This window comes from Schistocerca piceifrons, chromosome 3, assembly GCF_021461385.2.
Source record: "Schistocerca piceifrons isolate TAMUIC-IGC-003096 chromosome 3, iqSchPice1.1, whole genome shotgun sequence".
Taxonomy (NCBI): Eukaryota; Metazoa; Arthropoda; class Insecta; order Orthoptera; family Acrididae; genus Schistocerca; species Schistocerca piceifrons.
In genome coordinates this window covers 747,760,332-747,778,793 of record NC_060140.1, presented here as the reverse complement: position 1 = coordinate 747,778,793, position 18,462 = coordinate 747,760,332, and the positions used below count along the sequence as shown (strand labels likewise).

Below are 18,462 nucleotides of genomic sequence, written 5' to 3'. Positions count from 1 at the left end.
AAAATAAAGAGTATAAAAAAAGGCTATGCACATGTTAGATATAAGAATAATTTATTTAGAATATAAAAAAGTAGAATTTAAACTGAAACATTTGAAACACAGTTAAAATTTTAGTGTAGCCAGTGTTACTTCAGAAGAATAGGAAAGTACCTGAGGAAATAGCAGTTATCAAAGGTTACACTTTTGAAAACTGCAACATAATTACTGGGAAGATGTGGTAGATCAGTTTTGTAACCAACGGAATAAATTGCCATAGTGATAAACTAAAAGATCATTTATTAGAACAGATTAGATTCATTGGAAGAATCCTAAGGAAATGCAATCCGAAAACAAAGGAAGTAGGTTACAATACGCTTGTTTGCCCACTGCTTGAATACTGCTCAGCAGTGTGGGATCCGTACCAGATAGGGTTGATAGAAAAGATAGAGAAGATCCAACGGAGAGCAGCGCGCTTCGTTACAGGATCATTTAGTAATCGCGAAAGCGTTACGGAGATGATAGATGAACTCCAGTGGAAAACTTTGCAGGAGAGACACTGAGCAGCTCGGTATAGGCTTTTGTTGAAGTTTCGAGAACATAGCTTCACCAAGGAGTCAAACAGTATATTGCTCCCTCCTACGTATATCTCGCAAAGAGACCATGAGGATAAAATCAGAGAGATTAGAGCCCACACAGAGGCGTACCGACAATCCTTCTTTCCACGAACAATACTTGACTGGAATAGAAGGGAGAACCGATAGAAGTACTCAAGGTACCGTTCACCACACACCGTCAGGTGGCTTGTGGAGTATGGATGTAGATGTAGATCAAGTAATCATTAAACCAATTGTCAATATATGCCCCACAAAAATTGCGATGCTTATCATTCCTTCAGGTCAACTTTTGTAATTTGTGTTTTAGAGCTCTGTTGCCTGGAACAGGAACCAACACATGAAGAATGTGTTATTTTATCTTTGTGAAACTGTAGAAAAGGGCCTGTGTCATATGTAATAAAGACCAGACATTTGTGGGAAACAGTTTGGGACTGTGGGATAAATGGTCAAACAGTAAAATTTATGAATTGTTTTGTACATTGTTTATGTGGATGAATATTGTTGGGTTTAACTTAATTCTTGAACTGAATGTCCCATAGCTCTTGTTCTGCATTGCCTGTTTTAGAATCCATATTGGTTCAAAGTAAACGTCAGTATGTAGTGTCAAAAGTTGACATGTGGTAGTATTGTGGTTATAAAGCCTACAATTCAAGCAGCAACTAGTCAAAAGTATGGTTTAATAACGTTTATTTAACTCAAACCATAAACAAAAATGTTTTAAACCTTTCATGTGGCTGGTTGCTACTCAAATCATAAATCTCACCAATATCAGTGTTCACCAATACATATAAATGAAGGAGCTGGGGGCAGAAAGTGGGCTGCAGCAACAGTACACTATTTGTTTGGTCGTTACATTGCTCCCATGCCCTAGATAGAGCTGACATGAATTTTATTGGCACTGCATTGTGTGTGCATTCAAAAACCTGAACCTCATGGCTGACAGGAGGAAGAGTTTGAGCTGCTATTTACAGTCACTACATAGTGAATGATTAGGAAGTCCAGTTGCCCTGTGTGTTAATAGCATCCTGATTGTTTCATGCATCAACATTTGATTTTTGTAATGTATTGCTTGTGAACTTTGGACAGTTTAGGAAACTTGTTTTGCTGTTGCTTATAGCAGAATGGTTCAAAATATTATCACTTATGATAAAATAAATAATCTGTTGCGAATATTACTTTTGAGGAACCTTCGTGTTACAATGTTATTAATTATATTTCATATTCCAGTTCTGCAAATGACATGCTTTATGAAAGAAAATGACAAAAAAATAAGAGAATGTCAGAAATTTTACTGATAAATTCATGAAAGAGCACTTTTATGTTAAATGCTACATTCAGAGAAAAAGTTTCTTCCTTTGTTTTTTGCCTTTTATTTCTAAAACAATTTGAGTAATGTAATATGCCTGATAATATGATGTAAAACTTCAGCACTGAGTTCCTATTTATGTTTGTCTGTATGCAGAACCAATAAAATAAGGATGTCATGAACCACACAGAGATTAAGACACTTAAAAAATTAGCAAAAATAAATACAGACACCGCATTACTGCTGGAAGTTAGTTTGAATCTTAAAAAGTAAAGAATGAGTCATGTAATTTAGCATAACAAAAATCTTCTACTTTTCTTTTCACTGTGAGTCTAATTGTCATGTAAAATATTTATGTAGATTTTATGTTATAACTCTTCATCAGAATTGATCAGGAATTTGTATACTAATGGATGGTCTACTTTTCATGTTTTTGCAATGTTGTGGTAGGTTTTTTCAGAAAAAAACAATATAAACATCCACTTATTTTATGCAACATTAATGAGATCAACTGAAGTTTATTAGATCAGTTTAACAGATTTACAAAGACATTCTTGATAGTTTCTTGAGTAAAAACAGCAAGTCATTACTGCACAGAAAGATCAATAAAGAGTAGTGTTGGTTTAGAAGCATTCATTAACTGTTCCATTCTCTAAAGCCTGCCATGTACAGTATTGAAAATATTATTGTACTGATATCTTAGCTTTGTTCATTTTCCAATAGATATGAAAAAAGCAGAAAGCACACTAGTTTTTTGTGCACATTATGTGTTTCTAAAATTGATGTTTTGTTGCAGGAAAATGGGATTCAGGTTTAATTCGTGAGCATCCACGTGCTGGTGTAGGTGAAGGCATTACTATGGCACTGCTTTCTCTACAGACAGGAATGACCCGTTTGACAATGCCACAACGAGTTGGAGCCATGTCTGTGGTTCTTTTCATTGTGTTGGGCTCCCTCATCCAGTCAATGCATGAAATGACAGAGCCCTTGCTAATGCGTCTTTGTGCATCGAGAAATGTGTCAAAGTTGCGGCACATCCGTCTTTTATTCCTCTGCCTTTTCCTTTTAACATTTCCATTGTACATGACGTACTTTTTGTGCTCTCTCTTCAAGGTTGACTTCTGGGCACTTGTTGTTGTCTCCACATGTGCTCTTACTTCTGTGCAGGCAAGTACTTTTCATATTAAATTAAAGTTAGTTTTGTCAGTTGGTAGCTCTCAATACATGGAATTTGGGTTTGATTCCTGTTGTTACATGATGTAATGTAGGCCTGTTTGCATTAACATGGGCTATTGCTGTAAGCTATGTATTATGAAATAACAACTCAGCTAATATCATACTGCTGCAGAACCAGTAAAGTAGGTATTGGAAGTGGATTGTATTTACAAAAAATAATGTTAAATTCTGTGATGTAAAGGTTGGTAAATATGAATGATGTTTTCAGTGCTGTGTCACAACTGTGACTTGAGGAGCGGTAATACTGGCATTTTATATTCAAGTAGCAGAAAAAAAATTAAGTTTCATTAAATGTTTAGAGGAAGCATGTTAATAAGGTAACACAAAATTAAATAGGGTATCATTATTTGTAGGGACTTGAAATATAGTTTTGCATCTGATATGTATGATCAAGGACACCAAGAATTATTGACAGCCAACTTTATAATATTTCCCACAGTATATCTCAAACTGAGGATTGTAGGTCCATAGTGCAAGTGTCATAGATTTACAGCCCAAGCTTATGATTTATCTGCTCCTGATGTTCAACCACTGACAATAAAACAATATAGTTTTGCATCTGATAGGTATGATCAAGGACACCAAGAATTATTGACAGCCAACTTTATAATATTTCCCACAGTATATCTCAAACTGAGGATTGTAGGTCCATAGTGCAAGTGTCATAGATTTACAGCCCAAGCTTATGATTTATCTGCTCCTGATGTTCAACCACTGACAATAAAACATGCCAAGAATTTAGATTCAGATCATGAAAGAATAATACACACATCAAAAAAAGTTTTGCATCACCGCGGTTCCCAGAACTCCTGAATATAGACACTGACTGTGGATATTGTATCACAGACACAGTCCCTTTGACTGTTCAGAGATGTCACTAAACCTGCCCAAAGATGTAAACAAGCATGCATGAGCAGTGCCCATTAGACAGAGGGGGTCTGACAGCCGATCAGTTCCAGTCATTCCACCAGGAAGGAGGTACATGGCTCATGTTGTCTGTAGTTCAACCATGCCTAGATAGTCAATACCATGGTTCGATCATGTCCACATTGTTACTTTGTGCCAGAAAGGGCTCTCAACAAGGGAGGTGTCTAGGTGTCTCAGAGTGAACCAAAGTGATGCTGTTCGGACATGGAGGAGATACAGAGTGGCAGGAACTGTTGATGACATGCCTCACTCAGGCCACCCAAGGGTTACTACTGCAGTGGATGACTGCTACCTATGGATTGTGGCTCAGAGGAACCCTGACAGCAACACCACCATGTTGAATAATGCTTTTCATGCAGCCTCAGGACGTCTTGTTATGACTCAAACTGTGCACAATAGGCTGCATGATGCGCAACTTCACTCCCAACATCCATGGCAAGGTGCATCTTTGCAACCACAACACCATGCAGCATGGTACAGATGGGCCCAACAATATGCCGAATGGACCTCTCGGGATTGGCATCACGTTCTCTTCAGCGATGAGTGTCACATATGCCTTCAACCAGAAAATCGTTGAAGACGTGTTTGGAGGCAACCTGGTCAGGCTGAATGCCTTACACACACTGTCCAGCGAGTGCAGCAAGGTGGAGGCTACCTGCTGTTTTGGGGTGTCATTGTGTGGGGCCAAAGTATGCCGCTGGTGGTCATGGAAGGCACTATAATGGCTGTAAGATACAAGAATGCCATCCTTCAACCGATAGTGCAACCATATTGGCAGCATATTGGCGAGGCATTCATCTCCATGGATGACAGTTCGCACCCCCATCGTGCACATTTTGTGAATGACTTCCTTCATGATAATGGCATCACTCGAATGGAGTGGCCAGCATGTTCTCCAGACTTGAACCCTATCGAAAATGGCTGGGACAGATTGAAAAGGGTTATTTATAGACAACATGACCCACCAACCACTCTGAGGGATCCAAGCCAAATCACGGTTGAGGAATGGGACAATCTGGACCAAAAGTGGCTTGATGAACTAGTGGATAGTATGCCATGATGAATACAGGCAAGAGAACGTGCTACTGGGTATTAGAGGTACCGGTGTGTACAGCAGTCTGGACCACCACCTCTGAAGGTCTCGCTGTATGGTGGTACAAGATGCAATGTGTGGTTTTCATGAGCAATAAAAAGGGTGGAAATGATGTTTATGTTGATCTCTATTTCAACTTTCTGTACAGGTTTTGGAACTGAGGTGATGCAAAACTCTTTTTGATGTGTGAAATTATAACAGAAATATAATGAATGACTTGTTTACAGCAAACTTACAGAACTGGAAAGGGGGCATGCTGTATTTATGAAAATTTAACTTCTTCACAAATATATTCTTTCATATTAGCGAGTCTTTTCCCTGCTGGAACAAATAAAGATGGAGTTACTCACATGTAGGGAAAATAAGTGTATGAAATTAGGAATTAAAAAATATCATGTCTGAAATAAGAGCTAAGGCTGTGTTATTTCTAGAAGTGTATGAAATTGTAGAGAATCTTTGAGCATCGAAAAAAATAAAAATTGTGACAAATGAAACCAAGTTCTCAGTAGCTGTGGCAGAAATGATGTCATTGAAATCGTTGGACATTTCTGTGATTACTTCCTCATAGCGGCATTACACATGATAACAAATAAGCTAACATACATAAATTATATTGTTAATTAGTGGTAATATGTTGGGCTATGGCAGCATCTGTAGCAGAGCATTTAAATCCTGCGTTGATTTAATAGGACCATCCCCACGCTATCTTTGTAATTAGTCAATAACTGACATACTTAAAATGTGTAGTAGAGGCATCTGCAGAGAAAATGTACATAAGAAAAACATCTTTTGTAGGTGCATTTAATTCCCTACAATCTCTTCAAATGAAACTAAACTCATGATAGGGAAATAGAAAATGGAGAATGGATGTTGGTTACCAAAATAACTGGCGTTTATTTGAGGGACTTTAAATCAGTGTACTGAAACGGCAAAGTTTGCTTATGACACAATCATACTAATCAAGGGTCCCACTAAAAGTAATCAATCAATTCAATTCACCATTATTATTCCCATGTCACAAACATACATAAAACACAATTTTTGAAAGATCAGCACAGTTTATATAATCTTTGACCAAAATTTGGCCAATTCCAGTGTATTTTCCATTGCCTGGTGGAAGTGCAGGTGTCTGGACACAGTTGACACTGAAGCATATGTTGAACAGTCTGTTCTTCCCTGCAGCCACATTGGGTTTTGTTTTCTTCAATTTATCACAATTTTGTTAGGTTAACCCATTATCTGTCCACTCCTGACCTCAGCCTATTCAAGGACTTCCAGATTGGCCTATTCTCATCATGCCTAGGGGATAAAGATTCTGGAAATCTTTTCCAACCAAGGGGTTTGGATGTCTCAGCCCTCCATAGCTGCAACCTGACTTCATCAGGGTTGTTAGTTTCTTCGATGTTCTGAGGAAACTTTTCCTTGACCTTAGTTATTGTGGGTAGGGTTGTTGCCTATGCATGGGATGCACATTCTTTCCCTGTTAGCTGCTATTTCTCCTCAAACAGGAGATGGTGTGATTCACAAGTGGGGTAGAGCCATTCAACTGAAGTTGACATCAAGCAGCCTGTTATAATTCTGCACGTGTTGTTTAGGGCAATGTCCACCTGTTTGGCATGAGTTGGCCTATACCAGACAGGGCAGGCATAGCCTGCAGTGGAGTAGCACAATGCCAATACAGCAGTTCGGATGGTTTCAGCTTGACTGCCTCACTGTGATCCAGCCAGTTTTCTCAGTATGTTGTTCCTGGGGGAGATCTTTTATTTGAAACCCACGCAGTGTTTTTTGAATGTTGGACATGTGTCATGTGTTATTCCATGGTATTTTGGAGTGTCACAGTGTTCCAATTTAACCCCTGACCATTTTGAGATATTTTCATACTTATCACTGAGCAGTATTGTAACTTACAGGTGGATCTCTGTTTCTCAGATGGAAAGCACATGCTTGTATGTTTAATGGGTTGGGTTTAAGCTAGTTTATTCTGCAGTATTTTAACAGATCTTCAAGAGCACTGTTTAGGGTGATTTCTATTAAATCGAAGTTTGTGCTTTGGGTTGCCAAAGTGAGATCATCAGCATACAAGAAATGCCTGCAGATGGGGATTATGGGTTGTCCTTAGTGTATATATTGAACAGAACTGGAGCCAACACACTTCCCTGGAGAAGGCCATATTTCTGTAACATCCATTGGCTGTGCTGTCCGTGGAGGTCAATGGAGATTCTTTGGTTCTGCAGAAGATTGGCAATGAGCCTGGTGAGGCTGAAATCCTTGATTAGGTTGCAGACCTTTTTTAATAGCAACTGATGGTTGTCAGTGTCATATAATGCTGTCAAGTCCACAAATATCACTCCTGTCACCTTACAGGCTTCGAAACAATCTTCTATGAACTGTGTAAGACTGAGTAATTGACCTGTGCAGCTTTTACCAGGGCAGAATCTAGCTTGCTGAAGTATAAGCAGTTTGTAAAGGCGACACAGCAGTGCATTCAATTCACCGTGTTTGTACTGATAATACAGTGTAGTGTGTTCTGTTGACTCCGAAGAACAGGGTACTGACTTAATTTTGCATGTCATCACTCCCTTTTTGCCTTGCAGGATTATCTTTTTGAGGCACTGTAGCTAAAGTAAAAAAAGTGTTCACTCAACAAAATAGAATATCAAGAATGCTTTGTAAATTAGATAACCTCACATCTATTGCAGTCAACTTCAAAGCTGTTGAAACTCTTGCACCCACATCTCAGTGAATTTACCCTTAATCTATTGCTAAAAATAGAAATCAATTTCAGTTCAACTGTAATGTTCTGTCTTTTATTGAGACTATGCAGTTCCCATATACGCTTTGGCTTCTTATCAGAAATTGAAAACGTGTTTGTGAAATCTTGAACTAGCTCCCATCTCATATAAAGCAAGAAATTTAGAATCCTCAGATTCAAGAACTGAAAATTCCTATTACTTGCAAAAGAAGTAGAAATTTTTGTTGTAAACAGACCTGGATTTTTAGGCTCAGGTTGCAATGAAAGTAAATGTTAGTATGATCTTGTAATTATTTAGGTAGCAAAATGAGATAAACAACAGCTTTCTATTATAACTAAGGAGACAACATTTTCAGGAGGCAGTGATTTTATTGTCAATTTCACTATGTACCCCTGCTTCAGTAAACTCAAATGGTTCTAGTAGTTTATTGGAGTTGCTAACATCTGAATCATTGTGATAAAGTATGATTTGACTTGTTCAACATGCCCGAAGGTTCGCTTCCTAATGGGATCTACAAAAATAACGAAAGAATAGTCTGGTTATAAATATAAGAACACACATTTGTAAGTAGCATACAGGTGACACCTGTGTTGGCTAAGTATTAGAAATTAAAAATTCCAATAAAGGAAAGTAGAATCTCTCTCTTGACAGATATTTATGAAACAAGATCAATTAAATATAGCAGTTCTGGTTGTAATACTTCAAAAGTAGTGCTTGTTAATTGCTTTAATTATCTAACAAGGAGGACTGTTAAAAAAAAAAAAAGTTGAGATATTTTCAAACTTATCACTGAGAGTCTTTCAGTAAGTGGATACAATGTGAACAGTAATTCCTTTTATGTGAGATTCATTTTCATGACTAAATGAAACACTTTAAACGCTAGCTATATGCATTTTTGTCAGTATATTTTTGAAGCATTCTCAGTGATAACTTCGTACAAACTTGTTACATCTATTTTACACTGACTCTGCTTCCAGTTTGCGTGCAGGGCCGAGCAAATTGTTTTTAAATTTACATGCACATTTCACTATCTCTCACTAATTCACATGTGAGCATGAGCATGAGCATGTATGAGAAACAAATATGAACTAGTAACTTTGAAGATACAGTACTTTGACATACATGTTTAAGCACTGAAGGAAACAGCCTATAAACTACAACAGTGAACCACAAACACAGTGGACTCCCATTCAGGATGACAATGGTTAAAATCTGTGTGTGGCCATCAAAATTTAGATTCTCTATGATTTCCCTAAATCACTGCACGCAAATGCCAGGATGGTTTCTTTGAAATTGGTATGGCTGATTTCCTTTCCCATCCTTTCTTAGTCTGAGGTTGTGCTCCATCTCTATGAGCATGAGCATGTCATCAATGGGATGTTACTCTAATCTCCCTTTTACTGACAGATACACCACATCAGATATCTGACATATCATTACAGAAAACTACCAGTGAGGAAGCTTCAGAAAGTAATGAACCATATTCCATATCACTAAAATTTAAAAATGTCCTGTTTGGTTACAAAGGCAGACCTGACATCAAAGAAAAGTCACAGCTTCAGTGACTAAGGAATCAGCATCATACACATAAAACTGCAAAATTTTAATATGAAAGAAAGCAGATGCCTCCAGGTGTATTACCAAACCATCAGTTTAATAAGTCATGGTTGAAAAATTCTTCAGTGAATAAGCAACAGAATAATTGGAAGGCTGGTAGAAGCCCACATTGGGTTCTGGACAAACAGAGAAGCAAGTGAGGCTATATTGACTCTACAACATATTATAGACTATAGAATGAAAAAAGGCAAATGTACACTGAAGAGCCAAAGAAACTAGCACACCTGCCTAATATCACTTAAGGCCCCCATGAGAACACAGAAGTGGTGCAACATGACATGGTATGGACTTGAATAATGTCTGAAGTAGTGCTGGAGGGAACTGACACCATGAATCCTGCAGGGCTGTCTATAAATCCATAGGAGTACGAGGGGATAGAGGTCTCTTCTGAACAGCATATTGCAAGCCGTGCCAAATATGCTCAATAATGTTCATGTCTGGGGAGTTTGGTGACCAGCAGAAGTGTTTAAATTCAGAAGTGTGTTACTGGAGCCACCCTGCAGCAATGCTGGATGTGCGGGATGTCGCATTGTCATGCTGGAATTGCCCAAGTCCTTAGGAATTCCCAATGGACATGAATGGATGCAGGTGATAAGACAGGATGCTTACATACATGTCACCTGTCAGAGTCATATCTAGACATGTCAAAGGGCCCCATATCACCCCAACTGCACATCCCCCACACCATTACGGAGCTTCCAGCAGCTTGAACAGTCCCATGGTTCATGAGGTTGTCTCCACAGCCGTACAGGTCCATCTGCTCGATGCAATTTGAAATGAGACTGGTCCAACCAGGCAATATCTTTCCAGTCATCAACAGTCCAATGTCAGTATTGATGGGCCCAGGCAAGGCGCAAAGCTTTGTGTCGTGCAGTCATCAAGGCTACACAAGTGGGCCTTTGGCTCCAAAAGCCCATATTGATCATGTTTCGTTGAATGGTTCACATGCTGACACTTGTTGATGGGCCAGCATTGAAATCTGCAGCAGTTTGTGAAAGGGTTGCACTTCTGTCACATTGAACAATTCTGTTCAGTCATCATTGGTCCCGTTCTTGCAGGATCTTTTTCTGGCCACAGCGATGTTGAAGATTTTATGTTTTACGGGATTCCTGATGTTCACTGTACACTTGTTAAGTGGTTGTAGGGGAAAATGCCCACTTCATTGCTACCTCAGAGATGCTTTGTCCCATCGCTCATGCACTGACTATAACACCATATTCAGACTCGCATAAATCTTGATAACCTGCCATTTTAGCAGTAGTAACCAATCTAACAACTGCACCAGGCGCTTGTTGTCTTATATAGGCGATGCCAACCGCAGTGCCATTTGTGCCTGTTTATATGTATCTATATTTGAATACACATACCTATACTGGTTTCTTTGGCACTTCAGTGTAGCTTTATAGCATTTGTAAATTTAGATCGAAGTGTTTACAGTGTTTACTTTAATACATTCTTCAAAGTTCAGAAGGTAGCAGGGGTAGAATAGGAAGTGAAAATTTATTTACACCTTCTACAGAAATCCCACTGTAGTTATGAGAGCTGAAGGATATGAAAGGGAAGCAGTAGTGGAAAAGGAAGCTAGCGGTAAATACAAACAAGGAGACATTTGGAAAATTCAGGTTCAGGGAGAAGAAATAAAAACAGATCTATGTTAACTTAGAAAGACATTTTATTGTTATGTAACAATTTTCTGTATGCATAAATGCAAAGATGAACAAAACATGCTTGAAACACACTGCAATATCTTAAGTTAAAAACATAACAAATAAAAGCGACTGGTTGCAGGAAATACAAATAATTAATTAAAAAACTTAATTTCTTTCTGATGTCACACTATTACTGTTCAAAATCTAAGGGTTTGGAGGATCAGTTGAGCTTTAAAAAGAAATTATAATATGAACATCAACAGAAGTGAAACAGGGATAATGGAAAGAAGCTATTAAAGCAGGTGATGCTGAGGGAATTAGATTACTAAATGGGACACCAAATGTACTATGGTATAAGAGTTCTGCTATTAGGACAACAGAATATCCAACTGTTGTAGAGATAAAGATAATATAAAATGTAGACTTTCAATATTAAGAAAAACTTTTCTTAAAAAGAGAAATATGTTAACATCTAATCAAGGTGCCCATACAATAATTTTGTGGGTGGGGGTGGGGGGGTCTAGACCTGAGGGTAGGGAGTATTTTTAATATTTTGGAAGATGATGGTGACTTTTAAGTAGCCATGAGAAAGCTCCAGTTCTGGCTCTGTTAAAAGTCTGCATAATACCAACTTTTAAATCATTTTCCTAAAAGAAAAACACCTGATTAAACTATGTTTCCCTTCTCTGAGTGCAGAATTGTGGGGGAGGATGCAGCACCCAGGCATGGGTACTCTTCCACCTAATATAAATTTAGTGTTAGGAAATCTTTTTTAGAAAGGGTTGGAGTGTAGCCCTTTATGGAAGTGAAGGAATTGAAATGTGAACCATAAACAGTTCAGACAAAAAGTGACTAGAAGCTTTTGAATTGAGATAATTCAGACGAATATTGAACATTGGATAGGTAGATTGGATAAGTAATGAAGAGGTATTGATCAGTGTATTGTATTGACAATAAACTACCATATACTACACAGTGCTGTTCATGCTTATACTGATCAGCCAAAACATTATGACCACTGTCCTACTATCGATATAAACCTGTCCAGACAATAGCAGCATTGGCCTGTCAGTGGGTGTGCTATCCATGTGCAGAATGGGGAAAGCGTGTGATCTATCTGAGTTTCACCAAGGGTGGATTGTGATGGCCCAGAGGCTTGGCATGAGCATTCTGGAAACAGCTTGACTTGTCGAGTGTTCGAGGAGTGGTGTGGTTAATGTCTTCAACATCAAGGTGAAATCACGTCTAGACATCATGAGGTTGGGAAACCATGCTTCATTACAGATGCCATATGTCATAGGTTGGGCAGGTTGATAAAACAGGACAGGCAGTGAGCTGTGGAGGAACTAACATCAGACTTAAATGCTAGGCCTAGTACAAGTGTTTGCGAACACATAGTGTGCTGAACAGTACTAATGATGGGCCTCCACTGCTGATTACCCATGTGTGTGCCAATGTTAACACCATGACATCAACAGCTGTGACTGAAATGGGCACATGACCATTTGTACTGGATGTTGGCACAGTGGCAGATTGTTGCATGTTCTTCTTCATGCCAATAGAGTGCACGAATCCTTGACACCTGTATCTGTGGGACTGAGAAAAGTTGGCTGTGGCTCCATTATCCTCTGGAGAAAATTCATGTGGACATCCATGGTCCAGTGGAGCTCATGCACGGCACCATGATGGGCAAGGAGTATTGTACACTAGTTGCAGACCATGTCCAGCCTTCCATGATGATCATGTTTCCTGACAACAGAGGCATTTTTCAAAAAGATAATGCTCCATATCGCAAGGCCAGGAATGTGACAGAGTATTTCGAGGAACACATTGGCCAGTTCCTAATGATGTACTGACCTCCCAACTTCCAGATCTGAATGTGATCGAACACATCTGGGATGTGGTCGAACATAATGTCAGAGCTCATCACCCCCTCCCCAGAATTTACAGGAATTAGGTGACTTGTGTGTGCAGATGTGATGCCAACTTTGTCCAGCAAACTGCCATGGGCTCATTGTTTCCATGTCGCTATGTGTTGCTGCTATTATCTTTGCTGAAAGTTGACATACCAGCTCGCAGATAGGTAGCCATAACGTTCTGGTTGATCAGTGTATCCTATCTAAATTTGATCAAGTAAATTAGGAAGAAGTGGCCAAGGTGGTCTTGCAGGTAGTGCACAGACTCTGTTCCTGGAGGTCCTGGCTTCAATATCAGATGATCACGAGGACCCAGGTTCACCTCCTAGCTGGGTTGGGTGTTTTCTTTGTCCAGGGACTGAGTGTTCGTGTTGCCCTCATCATTTCATCATCATCGCCACCCCTCATGATAGTGACTAGATTGGATTGTGTAAAAAAATTGAACTATGTAACAGTGGGACTTTGTACGGGCGCACAGTTGAGCGTCCCACAAACCAAATATCATTCTCATCAGCAGCCTCAGATGGGGAAAGGGGGGGGGGGGGGGATAGTTGCTTACTCCAGTCCCTTCAGGATGGTCCCAGATCCACTCAGCCTGCTGTGAAAATAAGGACTTGCGGGGAAAAAGGTGGCCAAGGCAAAAGACCTGTCAACCCTGCCCCTCGTAGCACAATGGGGATAGGGAGGATGCACTCTATCTGTAGTGAGGCCAATAGTTCGCTCAGAGTTTTGTGCTACAGATTTTACCTTTATAAATTAGAAAGATTGCTGCTACTCTGGAAAAAAGCTCTGCCTCCTCTGTTTTACTGTGCAACAGTTAAATATTTACCAGATTGGAATGGTATACTTCAAGGAAATATTTTCTTAACTCTTTAAGTACTGAATCCTATTTACAATACATTACTACTTGTCCCATTGATAACAGATCTTTCCAGTCCCTGATTTTAGATACTCAGATAATTTGTGGAAAGAGTGGCTAATGAGGTATATTTTGAGCTTTATTTTGAACAGACAGGGATTCCCAATTTCTTGCTTTATGTTGGACAGGAGTATGTTGAAAATATTTCCACCAGAGTACAGAACTCCATTCTAAACCCAAGACAGGGTGGCAAATGGATCAAATCCACAACACTCTTGTTGTATGACACAGTTTCATGTTGTATCTTTTAGCTTAAATGTATTGTAAATAAACAGCAAAACTTGTATTTGAGTTTAAATAATTTGATTAAGTGATATAAGTTGTAGAAAAGTCAGCAGTATGTTGTATCTGAATTGAACTGATTGTATTGTTAAAGAAAAGAAAAGAAAAGAAAAAGATAGAAACCACTATTTACACAAGTTAAAGCTTGCTTTAGCAATGTCAATAAATACACACACAAAGTAAACAGTAAATAGATATATAATTAAACTACAATAAAAACTGTGCTTAGAGAAGTCTCCCAGAGTATAAAAACAATTTTCAGTTAACAAATTCATTAAAGATTTCGTAAACTCCATGCGCTCCAGACACTTTAACTGACTTTAGAAGTTTTTTAAATAACCTACCTAGTGAGGGTTTGCTGCTGTTTAGAGATTTATTGCAAAAACAGAAGTATTTTTACAGTGTTGTGCATTATAGCTGTGGGCATCAGAATTTAGAGGGAATATTATGAGAAGGAAAGTTGCTGCTCAGCATATAGCAGAGATGTTGAGTTGCAGATAGGCACAACAAAAAGACTATCACAAATATAGCTTTCGGCCAGTAGGGCCATTGTCAACAATAGACGACCGACACACACACACACACACACACACACACACACACACACACTCACACACTCACACACTCACACACACGACTGCAGTCTCAGGAAACTGAAACCACGCTGCGAGCAGCAACATGATTGCATGATGGGAGTGGCGACTGGGTGGGGCAAGGAGAAGTCTGGGGCGGGAAGGGGGGAGGGGTGATAGTATGGTAGGGGTGGCAGACAGTGAAATGCTGCAGGTTAGACCGTGGGCTGGGGAGAGGTGGAGAGGGGGGGGGGGGGAGTAGCAGAAAAGAAGTAAAAAGACTGGGTGTGATGGTGAAATTACAGCTGCGTGGTGCTGGAATGGGAACAGGGAAGGGGCTAGAGGTTGGAGGACACTGCCTAACAAAGGTTGAGGCCAAGAGGGTTATGGGAATGTAGGATGTATTGCAGGGAGAGTTCCCATTTGTGCAATTCAGAAAAATTGGTGTTGGTGGAAAGGATCCATATGGTACAGGCTGTGAAGCAGTCATTGAAATGAAGGACTGAAGGATGTCATGTTTGGCAACATGCTCAACAACAGGGTGGTCCACTTGTCACTTGTTTCTTGGCCATAGTTTGTGAGTAGCCATTCATGCGGACAGATAGCTTGTCCATCTAGAATGCAGCACATTGGTTTCAGCTTACCTTGTAGATCACATGACTGGTTTCACAATTAGCCCTGCCTTTGATGGGATAGGTGATGTCTGTGACCGGACTGGAGTAGATGGTGGTGGGAGGATGTATGGGATAGGTCTTGCCTCCAGGTCTATTTCACAGGTATGAGCCATGAAGTAAGGGGTTGGCAGCAGGGGTTGTGTAAGGATGGATGAACATATTGTGCAGTTTCGGTGGACGGCGGAATACCGCTGTGGGGAGGGGTGGGAAGGATAATAGACCTAGATGGAAGACCTGACCCGTACATCCTCTCACCACCACCTACTCCAGTCTGGTCACAAACTTCACCTAATCAATGGCAGGGCTACCTGTGAAACCAGTTGTGTGATCTTCAAGCTAAGCTGCAACCAATGTGCTGCATTCTATGTGCTCGTGACAACCAGAAATCTGCAATACAACTTACATTCCCGTAACCCTCCTGGCCTCAACCTTCATTAGTTACTGTCCTCACCCATCCAGCCCCTTCCCTGTTCCCATTACAGCACTACACAGCTGTCATTCCACCACCACAGCAAGTCTTTTTATTCCTCTCGTTTTCCACTATTCCCCCCCCCCCCCCCCCCCCCCGACCTATCCCCTGCCCACAGTCTAACCAGCAGCATTTCACTGTCTGCCCCACCTCTAAAATATTATCCATCCCCTCCCTGCACCAGCCTCCTCCTTACCTCCCACCCAGTTGCCACTCCCATTATGCACTGGTGCTGCTGCTCACAGTGTGGTTTCAGTTGCCTGAGACTGCAGTCGTGTGCGAGTTGCGTTTCTGCAAGTGTGTGTGTGTGTGTGTGTGTGTGTGTGTGTGTGTGTGTGTGTGTGTTATCTATTGCTGATGAAGGCCTTACTGGCCGAAAGCTTTATTTGCTACAATCTTTTTGTTGTGCCTATCTGTGACTCAGCATTTCCGCTATATGGTGAGTAGCAACTTTCCTTATCATAATACTGTTACATTCTGCCCTGGACTTTCCATTGTTTGAATTTAGAGGAAACCTAGACAAGTTTTTCTAAATATATATGAGACATTGAAAAATTTACATACACGCTAATGTCATAATGCTAAATGTAATAAATGAATCTCTACAGTGGGTTCTTGCTAGGATTTTGCAGATCAGTTTGACAGCTCTTTTCTCAGCTATAAACAAACATTTACAAGGAGTTTAGTCAGGCTACAGTGATCAGAGACAGTGGCCATGAGTGTCTGAGTTGCACTTGTGTGAACACGTGTGTGTGTGTGTGTGTGTGTGTGTGTGTGTGTGTGTGTGTGTGTGTGTGTGTGTGTGTGTGTGTTTTTCCTATTTTTGAAGGAGGACTTATTTGTCTGAAGTCTTTTCATTGTGCCTGTTTGCAACTCAGTGCCTTCTCTATATGGTGTATAGCAATCTCTTTACATAATATTGTCATTATTCTTTCCTGAACAATGGATTGTTTCATTTAGAATAACAGTTATTTCCCCACAATACGTCCTATATCTCAAATGAGAATTAATATAAGTGTAATAGATAGCAAGCAAAATTTTCTCATCTACTATTGTTTGTAACTTTGTGGTCATAAAGATTACCTTAGGCATTTTTGGCACTAAATAATTTACTTGTGCCTATCACACCAAAATTATTGTGCAGAACAGTGCCAAGAAACATTGTGGGTACTTTCTCTAAGGTGGTTCTGCTGTTGTAGGCAATAATTAATTCCTGACTTTTTCTGTGTTCATAGACAGAAACTATATCTACTTTGAGTGAGGTAGAAGCATCTTTGCTATTATTAACAGAACTTGTAACACTTAAGGCTCTTAAGACATCTTGTTGCCCTACAGATGTTTGTTAAAAATGTTAAATAAGATGATATGTAAATAGTCTGTTAGGACAAAGATGTACCCTGACAATGTTATAAATTTCTTTCACAATTTTATTTAGCTCAAGAAACAAGACACATTGAATGGTGGCCTTGCAGAGCCTTATATGTATGATGTGAAACAAATATTATATAGAAATCAATGGAAATATTCAATTTTAGAAAATACAATGTAAATGGATGGATAAAAAATCCACTCACCAAGCGGTGGCAGGAGGACACACTTATAAAATGTATTAAATTTGCAAGCTTCCAGAGCCAGTGGCTCCTTCTTCTAGTGGAAGGGTTGAAGGAGAAGGAAGAGGGATGAAGAAAAAGGACTGATGAAGTTTAGGAAAAGGGACGGAGTTTGGAAAAGTCACCCAGAACCCAGGTCAGTGGAGATTTATCAGACAGGATGAGAAGCAAAGACTGACTGACTGGGGACTGCACTAGATGAATTTTGAAAACCTAAGAGCTTAAAGGTGGAAAATTGGGCAATATGCAAGAAAGAGATTACTGCTGAAACATCATGCATGAGTTAATAAGAGCAAAAAGCTAAGTGTATTGTATTTGGTGGAAGTGGGAGGGAGGGAGGTCAATGAAAAATATGCAGCTCAGAAACTGAAAGATGTAGAAACAAAAGGGATGTAGGAAACAAAAGAAAGGAATAGTTAGTGCGAAGAAATGCTGAGACCAAAGAAATTAAGGTAAATTAAGGCCAGGTGGGTGGCGAGAACCAAGGACATGTAGCACCAGTTCCCATCTGCATAGTTCTAAGTTCCCAGGTTTTCCAAACTCATCCAGTGCAGTCCCCAAAAATTAATATTTCCTTGTCATCCCATCTAGTCAGTCTCACCTGACGTCGGATTCTGGGTGACTTTTCCAAACTCTAACCCTTTCACTAAACCTCATCAGTCTCTTTCTTTCAACCCTCTTTATTCCCCTGCAACCATTCTGACAGTAGAAGGGGCCACTGGCTCCAAAAGCTTGGAAACATGAATGCCTTTTATGTGTGTGTTCTCCTGCTGTCACTTGGTGAATAGATTTTTTAAACATTATATATAATAGCACTGCAGTTAAACCAAGGAGAACATAAACAGG

At 39.7% G+C, this 18,462-nt stretch overlaps 1 protein-coding gene across 1 annotated transcript in view; it reads left to right on the top strand.

Annotated features, from left to right (window-relative positions):
• Window positions 1-18,462, top strand: part of LOC124789034 (RING finger protein 145-like) — a 175,870-nt gene that overhangs the window by 120,294 nt on the left and 37,114 nt on the right. The window contains exon 5 of the mRNA XM_047256323.1: window positions 2,696-3,066. Coding sequence (XP_047112279.1) covers window positions 2,696-3,066 — 371 coding nt within the window. The remainder of the gene's footprint in view (window positions 1-2,695; window positions 3,067-18,462) is intronic.